At 42.9% G+C, this 10,772-nt stretch overlaps 1 protein-coding gene across 1 annotated transcript; it reads right to left on the bottom strand.

Moving 5' to 3' along the window:
• Window positions 1-4,400: 4,400 nt before the first annotated feature.
• snai1a (snail family zinc finger 1a) lies at window positions 4,401-9,770 on the bottom strand. The gene is made up of 3 exons (XM_008410539.2): window positions 9,190-9,770; window positions 8,241-8,759; window positions 4,401-5,891 (listed from the first exon to the last, which is right to left on the bottom strand). Exons 1-3 carry the CDS (start codon window positions 9,263-9,265, stop codon window positions 5,707-5,709), a joined length of 780 nt encoding a protein of 259 aa, XP_008408761.1. The 5' UTR covers window positions 9,266-9,770; the 3' UTR covers window positions 4,401-5,706.
• Window positions 9,771-10,772: the final 1,002 nt, after the last annotated feature.

Below are 10,772 nucleotides of genomic sequence, written 5' to 3'. Positions count from 1 at the left end.
CATTAGTTTGATGATTTTTATCTATGAAACTTTTCGCTCCAACAACATTTTCCCTTTGCTAGTTAAATGTATTTGGACAGAAGAAGCGAAACAAGCATTCGGTGTTATGGCTCTTACACTATGGAATTGTCTCCAGTCTGAATTTCAGATGTCCAATCTCATTTCTTTATAGTTATTTCAAAGTATTCTTACAAATAAGCAATGTGAATCTGTTAACCACTGTCAGTGCTCTTAAATAGTTTTTTGTTTGTTTTTAATTTGTTTTTATGATCTAATTCTCTTTTAGGTATCTTTATTCAGTGTTACCATTTTGTTGTGTGATGCAGATTTTCTGCCCATTTTCCCCTTGTAAATGGGAATTTAACCTAGCCTGGTAAAAATCAGCCCCATAGTCTACGCTTTGCTTCATACAGAGTCTGGAACCTCAGCTATTGACAAACAGTTGCTAGCTGGAGTCGTAGACTCTGTTTTAAAATTTTACCCAATCGCTAAGGTTTGCCTGTGACGAATGTTTGATGCTATGAAGCTTACCGGAAATTGCCGGCGATGTAAACAACCATGCTCCTCTGCTAAGAGAGAAGTACTGGTCTGAACGAGGCGGCTCTTGATGTTAATTCAATATTTGGAAGCGTGGCCAACACGGACTGAACGGCGTTGTTCCTCCGCAGCCACAGCTAAAACTACAGGCAGCAATTCTAAAGCGGTGCATAAAATGAACGCTGTCATTCCCAACTCCTCCTTCTGTTCGCTGATTGGCCCGGTAAAAATGCTACCAAAGAAAATCACAGTCAATGGGAGAAACCCCAGACTGAGCTGTGATGGGAAATGAGAACTGAGTGGGATTGCATTGTAAGGCCAGTTTGAACCTGGTAAAATAAAGGAAAATGAAGGAATGACTTAGTTGGTAGACTCGCATTTGAAGCTACAGCAAACAGCATGGTTCTTCAAACTTTTCAGATTTGCATTAGTAAAAAAAAAAAAAACAAGAAACATTTGTCTCGCTTCACTGTCGCAAATCCAAAATGCTCAGACGTTCCAGCGGTTATTACAGTGACACGCTGTGAGTAGGCCAGTCCCTCCCCCGGAGATGATCAGCTTACCAGCGGAAGGCTGTGAAATTTTTGCTAAATGAACACCGACCCTCAGATGACGGTCATATGCAGCATCGGCGCTACGCTTCATACTTTTTGCCGCAGTCAGCCTGCAGCCGAGGCAAAGGCCCTTCCCCTGGAGCGCTCTCACCAGGCCTCAAGTATCATGAGAGCAGATGACTGCTGTTTACAAGATGCTGACAGCTCCTTCCTGTCTCACAGATCAGGAACCCTGACTGCTGCTGCTGTTGCCGCCGCTGCCCCGAAGGCCACTCTTTAGTTCCCGGCCACCCGGCTCCACCCTTGAAAGCCTCGGACGGAGGGTGGGATGAATCAAGACGTGGGAGGAACACGGAGCTGGTCGTGGCAAAGTGCAGCAACAGAATGAGCGCTTGATCTCTGCAGCTCTTCCAACCCAGAGATGCAGTTTATTTGTGGGGGTTAAAGTAGGCCAGTGTAAACTCCCACTTCCTGTCGGGCCTCTGTCTCACAGGAGGGGCGGGGGGTTGGGGGGAGAGGCGAAGAAGAGATGATCCTCCTGTGAAGAGGGAAAGGCTGCTGCTCTGTAGGGACCATTTCCACTTAAAACACACACACACAAATAGAAATACAGCCACAGAGACAACCAGAGTGAGTGGGAGAGCGAGCGAGCGAGGAATACACAAACACAGTGGGGTTCAGGAATGTTAAACACATGCTTTATGGCATAAATAGCAGCCACTTTTGGTAAATTACAGTGAGTGCTCTGGCACTGTAAAGCACACAGCAGGAAAACGCTCTCAGATTTCACATCCAGACCCTGCGCTCTCCCCAGGGGACAAAAAAAAAAAAAAGGGGAGCGTGTTGTGTTGTGTTTTCAGTTCTGTGGAGGAACTTGGAAAGGGTACCACTCTTTGCAGTATCCCGTGTGTGCTGCGTTAGCGTCAAAATTAGTGAACTTGGTGAACCTTTATTGAATGCTGAACGTGTCAGAAAGGTGGAGGAAATCGAAACGTATCACCACTGACTTTAGCACACAAAACAAAAAATATGACGTGATCACTTCGACTGGAAGCCAGTCAACATGAAAGCTGCTGAGTGAACTCAAGAGAAAGTTTCTTTTTGCTAACAGAGCTGACACCCTCACCCCAGGACATCACAACTTACATCACCAACATAACCCTGAGCAGCAGCTGAGCATTTATTCACTGTTCCCCCAAAAGCATCTTGGGTAAACGGCAGAGATAAACCCAAACAATCACGCTGGGCCAGCTTTGTGTTTATGCACAGATTTTTGAAGTCTCAACGGTTGCAGATTAAAAACTACTAAAATGTTCTGCAGTTTAAAATCTTTTTATCAGTTCCCAAAGAAATCCCCAGAGTGCTGGGTGAAAAAAAACATTTATTACACTTTTCCTTTGCTTCCAAGAATAAATTTTTTTGATGATTTTGAGATATTTTTAGTCCCACAAAAACAGAAAAAGTCACAGTGCGTAAAGTAAAGCAGTGTATTGCCACAGCTGGCAAGCTACCATCAGCAAGTCTGTCGAGCAGCCGACTACTTACTCCATCTGGTTGCCTTAGTTACCCAAGAAATCAGCTTTTCATATTTGGTTAACTCTAGAAGTAACAGACTGGCAGAAATGTATGACATTTTGCACAATCAGCACTTGGAAACTACTTGGTTTATGTAGCTAAATAGAAAATAGATAAACATTAGCCTATAGGTTTTGATTTTTATAACATTAGCCTATATGATTTTTATAACAGTAATAATGCCAAAATTCACCTCCCAGTAACTGTTATTGGTGTACTTTAAGCCTTGCAGCCATGTTTTACAAGGGCAATATCTCATTATTGCAACCTATTTGGTACGTACAACAAACAAATCAGCATCATATTTTGTTGATAATCATTATTTTGTTGATAAAATAATAAATGCTGATTTGCCTAACAAATCAGCATTTAAGATCAGAATATTAAATCAGACCAATTAAAAAAGCTAAATGCTTCCCAGCTAAATATGGACTTGTTTAGCTTCCTATTTAAATATTTAATTTGCAACCAAAGTAAGTTTTTTGGTTCCAGTGACATTTATAAATGTATGAACAACAAAGTGAAAATCTAACTTTAAGAAGTCATGTCTTTTCTTTAGATAGGCTAACTAAACCAAAATATTGCTGTTGATTTGTTACTAGGTAACTTTACAAATGGCTCCCCATATATTACCAGCAGAAAATAGTTCAAGATAAATCTTTTATGATATGGGCTAATACACTTCTGTGCATTCTTGCGCTTTGCTAGGTTCATGTAATAGTGACGAAATGTAGTGCTGTTTTACTTCGCTTTCAAGCTACTCTTTTAGATCCTGATTCTTGACATTGACATCATTTTTTGCAAGAACAAGAGTCATTCTTGTTTGTCCCGGTACAAAGCAAATAGTCCCGTTTGACATTTGTTCTTGATATAAATATTAAATAAAGCACCACGATACTGTAAAACCGCGATATTTTCTTTTCTTTCTTTTTTTTTTCCGAGTTGTCACACTCGCGTACCATCCCCAATCCTGGCTTCAAGAAATCCCATATAGAGCAGTTGAGGTGAGTCAGTCAGACCGCATGCTAGGCTGTGAGCACATATCCCTGAGTCAGAAGGAAACCAGGAACGATGCTGTGGAACAGTTTACCTCACTCCGCGCTGCACGGCCAAAGCTCAGGCCTCGGCCCACGCACGGCGACTGACTGACTGACAGGCACAGTGACTACTAGCTTGACTTACTGACTGAGAGCGGAGGAGCCATGGGAACCTAAAGCGCCAGACTTTGACTCACTGTCTAGGAATATATGCTGTGCTCTCACCGAGAGGCGAAAAAAATAAACACTCATCAATCGCTGATATGGAGTACGTCTAAGTAAAACTCCACATTAGGGTCGGTTCAGAACTCGTCCAGCACAGTTCAGTTCCTCTAAAATCCACCGAATGACACGACACTTGGCTTAGCACTTTGCGCCTAAAACGCTCACATTTGCATATGCTGCAGTGTTTACACAGCCACAGAGAGAAGTAGATGGCAGCAGGTGGAAACTAGAAGCAGGTGCATTCCGTCGCTCCTACCAATCACAGCGCGCCGCTCACCTGCATCTGCAACGTTTCGACGCAACAGCCCGTTTTCTCCAAACCGCTTATTATTAAATCGGTTAATGATCAAACCGACGTTTTATGAATCAGCGCTGCAGCCGCGCGGACTTCTCTAAAACGAAAGCGGGGAGTCTTACACCCGTCTCCTTGTGATAAAAAAAAAAAAAACTGGGGAAAAATCAACAATGCGAGTTTTAATAAACATAAATTACTTTATTGAAAACGCATTATTTACGACATACAGAATTAAAGATGAACACAAAGGCATAGTAGAAAAAAAACAACAAAATAAAACATCTGCGCATTGCACTAAAAAAAAACATTGTAAAATATTTAGGAACGCGAGAAATTCATCTCAGTATGGTCCATTTACATGGCTTTCATCACATGTTAGGCAACCATGTTTCCATGGTGTAAACTGCTTACATCTTTGGTCTCAGCCTTCTGATAGTTCTTATCTTAAGCAAATTTTCTTTCAATACTGAAGTCAAATTTTAAAGCCACATCAGCTAAATGAGGTATAAGAAGAAAAAATATAGGCATGGTTTGTACGAATAATACAATTTCAAGGCACATTCATTTGAGTCATATGGCTTTGGCTTGGTATCTATAACACTGTAGTAACCTTGAGTGCATTGGCTTTTTTTTTTTTATACACGTTTGCAGGAGAGCTGCACACTGAATCACCTTTGGAAAACAGCAAGAATGGCTTTTCCCCATCTCTAAACCCCGACGGATTAAGGCAGAGGTTCTGGTTTAAGTCAAAACAGAGGCTTACAATGATCCACATCAGTGAAAGAAAGAGGAAAAGGAAAACAAAAAAACATTAACTGGTGCCATTCTTCTGCGATGACATGCTTCCTCTTTTTTCCTTAAGCAAACCAAGGGCAGTGGAAGTCACCTGCTATCAGCCAGCGAAGGTCATGGCTGCAGCACCTGTTAGCACCTCATCTATCTGCACCACAGCACCAAGGACAGCTGTGTGTGTATTTGCTTTTGAGTGCGCGCGCGCTAGTGTGTGCTGCTTCGAGAAGCGCCAAGGGATTTATCCCACCCACGCACCCCTACCTCTGAGCAGCTGCGTCTAGGCCATGATCCTGAGCTGACCGGCACCAGGGCGAAGATGGGAGGAGAAACGCCTCTTGCCCCGACCAGTTCACGTTATGCGTTGTTTGGAATGGGCACAGACAGTGACAAAAGGCACCAATGTTTAGTGAGTTTTGTTCAGTTCAGATGGTCCAGCCTCAAAAACTCAGTCAACAATAGAAGAAGAAGGTAGAAAAAAAAAAAAAAGCTCCTCGACTGTTTTACGAGGGAACAGAGAAGAGAAAACGCTTGTAAAGTCAGGTCCCCGGTGAGGTTTGACTCCCTCAAGGTCTCTTAAAGTTTGGCAATTTTGTGATCTTTGCGATGTCTTAAACAATCTAACTGGGTTTCACAAAAAGTTTTCCACCCCGCTGATGTCCCGGTAGGTTTTCCTCCGCACGCTCAAGGCGCCTCAGCCCAAAGTGGAGCAGCATCCCGAGGAGCTGTGCTTCTGAAGCAGCGACATGCGGCTGAAGGTGCGAGAGCAGACGCCGCATTGGTACTTCTTCACCTCGGCGTGGGTCTGCAGGTGGGCCCTCAGGTTGGAACGGTCCGCAAAAGCCCGGTTGCAGTGGGGACATGAGAACGGACGCTCACCTGGACAGAGAATAAGGGAATTACATTAAAAACACAAGATAAAACAAAAGAAAATTTTACACTCAAAACAGGTATGATTGGGTTATGATTGAGAGTTGAAGAAGCGCTGTGACTCTTTGGACAGTTATGAGTGGAGGAGGAAAGACTGAGAGCGAGGGAAGTTTTTGTAGATGCAGAAGAGTTCAGATGTGTAAGGTGCAGCAGGGTTATGTGGAAGGGAAGTCAGTGAAGTTCTAGGAGAGCTGGAGTGCTGTGTCGAGTCAATAAGAAGTTCTGAACTAACGGAAGACATAGGGACCAGAGATGGAGACCAAACAGAAAGAAGTTACGATAATCAATAAGGTAGCTGACCAGGAAGTGAGAAAATATGGAGGAAGAGCATGGTGTCAAAAAAAAAGACGGAGATGATTCACATTGACACAAGGTGGCATTATTTATGTTAGCTGTTTAAGACGGAGAACTATTCAGAATGACATTTAGACTTTTTAGTAGGTACTCTGGCTCAGATTACCTCATTTTTGGGAGATCGGCCAATGCCTACATGAGAAACTAATCTTACCCACTGATCTTATCTACCTCCACAAAGCTCTGAAAACCGTCCACTGTCCCCTTTTTGCTCTGCCGTGAGTCTGCTTTGACTGACATGTCTGCACGTACGCAGTTAACAGTACTCAACCCACTGTTGCTGACTTAGAGACTTTGTTGGTATATTTAGCAACTTTTCAAACAAACAAACAAACAAACAAAAATTATATCTGCCAAAATTGTCATCGGCAGGTCAGGCTGTTTTACCCTGGGGGAATTGCTGGAATTGTCAATTGCTGAAAAGAGCTGACCTTGTACCAACGAGCAGAATCTCAACTTAATGGCTGATTTATTGAGGGTGTTTGAGGTGAATCAGTATTTACTCACCTCAGATCAGGAGGAAGTGCACTAAGATGAAGGGTATTTTATGCAAAGCAATTTTAATCGATGTTGAATTCATGGAAGATTCACAACATAGAAGCTAAGAGGAGATGTATGCTAAAGAAGAAGAAGCCGAAGACACAAACTTGAGGAACGCCGGTAGCAAATGGAATTAATTAATTCTTATCTAAATGTGCTGAGTGTGAGAGTTGCACTCACACATTACACCAATACAGCTCCCTTGAAATGCGACTACAGTAGTGATACTGGATTATATTGATGGGAGCTCTCTATTAACACCTCACACACAAGCCCACAAACACACATGTATAAACACAGACACATTGTTAAGATAATGAGGATCACATGGCTGGCTGCTGGGGTCAGAGCCTGGCTGAATTAGCATGATTCAATCAGAACCAAATGAGATTAACACACTAACAAGTTACTGCAGGTACTAAGTACTCAGTGATAACAGCGAGCCTCCAGGCATTCTTAAAACCTTTTGTCCCTCCTCTGCCCCCACTCAGGTGCCTCCACTCCCCCACCCCCGGTCAGCCGTGATAAGATAATTAGCCGAGAACTCATTGTTGCTGAGACATTAAGCACAATGAATGATCAATGAGTCCACGGAGGGCTTCCCTGTGTGGTAATGTCTGCTGATCAAGTGTTGAGTTCATCAGATAAATTGTTATGACAAAGTGACGGGGGGAGGTAACCTGCTGACTCGGAATGACTGCCCCTGATTTCCACATCCATAGACTGAGGGCTGTCTCAATCTAGTCCGAGGTCATCAGCAGAACTTCATCAGGGTGCTCACCTTAAGCTGAGTCTGTAATTTGGTGAAGTTTAAAGCTTTGTCCATGATAATCATATGACGAAAGGGTGTTTGTTATGGATCGACTTACAAACAATGTGTAAGAATTGAGACCTCAACCCAGACAAAAGGAGTATTTTTTTAGAGGTGATTTCTCGCCAATCAACGATTACCAATCTTTAAAAAGCCTGACCTGACAATTCCAGTTTTAGCCAATACAGATTTTTTTTGTTGTTGCTTGAAATGTTGCTAAATTTAGTACGAAAGTCGCTGAGTTGGCAACAGTGGGTGACTATTGTTAACTGCAAACATGCAGACATGGCCCGGTGGGTGGGTCTGTCGGTGAAAGTTCTCTCATGGCAGAGCAAAATGGCAAAAAAGACCTTTGCCAAGGCAGATAAGATCGTCTTAATATGTATCAGTCGATCACTGATCTCCCAAAATTAGGGAAAATGGGGGCTGATTTATCGGTGGACCCCTAACAGTGCTAGTGCATTTGAAAACCTGTCAATATGTTCTCCTGGGGCCCCCAGGCTGGCAGGGGCTCCAAAGATAATAACAGATCAAGTGAACAGGGGAAAATCTGAAGCGTTGTGCAATCCTCTGGGAGCAGATTTCAACCTCACCTGTGTGTGTGCGAATGTGGCCGCGCAGCAGCCAGGGCCTGGAGAACGCCTTGCCGCAGGTGGTGCAGACACAGGGTAGGGTGTGTGAGCGAATGTGCATCTTCAGAGCCCCCAAGCTGGTGTACTCCTTGGGGCAGTGTTTGCAGAGGAAAGCCGGCCTGGCCGCCATCACCGGGGTCTCTCCTCTCTCCTCCTCTTCTTCTGGGGGGCTGACGTGGGCCATGACACCAGTGCACTTCATCCTCTGGCGAGGGGCGTACGTGATGACGGGCTCTGGGCTAGGGGGGTCCGAGCTGCGCCCCTCGTCTTCCTCGCCACTGCTGCTGGCGCTGCTGCTGAGGCTGCAAGGGGAGCTCAGATCCAAGGGGCCCGAGGTGCCAGAGGCCTCCGAATGGGTGGTGGGCAAGTAGAGGGCGGGGAGGACGCTCAGGTCCCATACCAGACCTGTGGTGAAGCAGGTGGAGGTGCTGTGGTCTGCTGATGGCACCTCAGCAAGAGGATAGGTCTCCAGTGAAGTATCTGAAGGGGAAAGAGGAGGGCGGTTAGGAAGCAGCATTAAAGTCAGTAAATTACAACAAATTCACTTTATGGATCAAATAAGGGCAGAAGAAGAAGATCCACTCTCTGTTTTCTGTTCTTATTTGGTATGGTACGATGTCAAACTTCCTCATTTGTAAAGGAGCATAAAATAAGAGCCATATGGGAAAGTTCCAGGGCCGTTTCCTCCCACGTATTCAGCTTGTAACATGAATGGAGCTCTGTCTCCGTGCAGAAAGAGGGAGAAAGTGCATCTAACGGGCCCCGACTTGATCTGGGAGTAGCCTCTTCGAGGAAAAAAAAAAAAAAAAAACTTGCCAGACTCTCTCCTGAATATTGAAACAGGTGAATTTCTTTCCTGTTGTTCGCATCTGAAAGTTCCGTTAAAAGAGTAAACAGTCTCATGACTCACCATTCTGACATTCCAGTTCGCTGTAGTTTGGTTTTTGTTTAGCGAAATACTTCTTTACCAGGAAAGACCGAGGCATTGTTGTCCTTTTTTTTCCTTTTTTTTATTTCAGGCTCCAAAATCTGTGCGTAAAAGGAACGCGCGGTCACGACGCACAGCTTCTAGGAGATGAAGAGCCCTGTAGTCCTAGAAGGAAGAAGAAGAAAAACGATAGAAATATCCTCCTTGTGACCCAAAACAAGTTGGGATGGATTTCATCGACGGAGCGATATGTAGAGCTTCTCTGCTGAGGAACTAAATGCTGGCCTCTGTTCTGAAGCACTCCGACTCAGGCGAGGAGGGGTGTGCTCACCCTGAGGGCCCCTCCCCACACACAGCATATCGCAGTTTAAGAGTTTGAGAAGAAGCTTCACACATTTTACATCACCAAAATCACCAGCCAACAAAGTTAAGGCGCAGATCAGAGAGAGAGAGCGAGGAACTGTGAAAAACTTAAGAATGAGTCATTCGACCGCCTATGAATCATTGATCAATTTTGGTATTTGGCAGAGTCTAAAAAAAATCTGTTCGTATTAAAATAGCGATATAAGACAACTGTGTTAATTTAGAATTTGCTAAAAAAAAAACAAAAAAAAAAAACCGAAAAAAAGTCCTATTTAATTTGCTTCAATAAATTTATCTCAAAGTTTCACGCTGTATATTTTTGTTCTGGTTTTATGACTAATTTTAAATAGTTCCCCGTCTCTATTTGTCCTGTTTAACTTCAATTAACATGGTTACAGACGTGTCCGTCATTACTAAGCGTAATTTCAGTGGAGGAATTACGCCACCTGCTGGAGGAATGTGAGCGCTGATGTTTTTAGTTCATTTTAGGAAACACTAGGTGGCGCTGTTCTGCAGGCGGTAAGGTTCAGCCGAGGTTATTCTTTCATAAAAGCTTTAGTTAATGCCGGATTTTCACTTTTAGTAAATCGAAAGACGAAATGAAAAGAAAATATGGCTGAATGTGAATAATAACTAGAAGAAAAGAGGAGTTATACAACTGAAACCAGAGATTTACATACACTTTATAATTACTCATCTCATTGGTGATCCTAAATTTCTAAAACATTTACCAAAATGTTTTATAAAATATCAGTAGCGTATTACAGGACAGCAACTTAAGCAGTCTGGGTTTTTGGATGACACCATATAATTACAAGAAATCAATGAAGAGAGAATTGTGGACCTTGTTCAATTAATCCTTTACACCTATGTGCATGGACGATAATTTTGTATACAGAGACATGATAAAACGTTTTATTTATGGTTTTAGTTGTTGATTTTTTTATTTCCCTTTTATTTATTGGTTCTGTTTGTCATATTTTATTTTTGATATTTAGCCCAAATCTTCGAATTCCTGTGTTAAATGTTTTTTGTTTACAAAATTGAAGTTTATTGGTGTTTGAGAGAAGGTGTACTTGCATTATCACAATATGCCATATATTATTTGAAAATGGTCTCAATGTCATCACTTATTGCAATAATTAATGCGGCAATTTATTGTGAAGCAAAATGTCATTGTGAGGCCTTGTTGCAACCACAAA

Source organism: Poecilia reticulata, linkage group LG5 (assembly GCF_000633615.1).
Source record: "Poecilia reticulata strain Guanapo linkage group LG5, Guppy_female_1.0+MT, whole genome shotgun sequence".
Lineage (NCBI taxonomy): Eukaryota > Metazoa > Chordata > Actinopteri > Cyprinodontiformes > Poeciliidae > Poecilia > Poecilia reticulata.
The sequence above is the reverse complement of the archived record's forward strand: the minus strand, read 5'-3'. Positions and strand labels throughout refer to the sequence as shown.

Bases quoted from the DNA above. Each gene is read 5' to 3' on its own strand.
- snai1a (XM_008410539.2), bottom strand. From the start codon at position 9,265: ATGCCTCGGTCTTTCCTGGTAAAGAAGTATTTCGCTAAACAAAAACCA. The intron at 8,760-9,189 runs GTGAGTCATGAG...TTTCCCCTTCAG, and splicing joins CGAACTGGAATGTCAGAATG to ATACTTCACTGGAGACCTAT. The intron at 5,892-8,240 runs GTGAGGTTGAAA...TTCTCTGTCCAG, and splicing joins CCACATTCGCACACACACAG to GTGAGCGTCCGTTCTCATGT.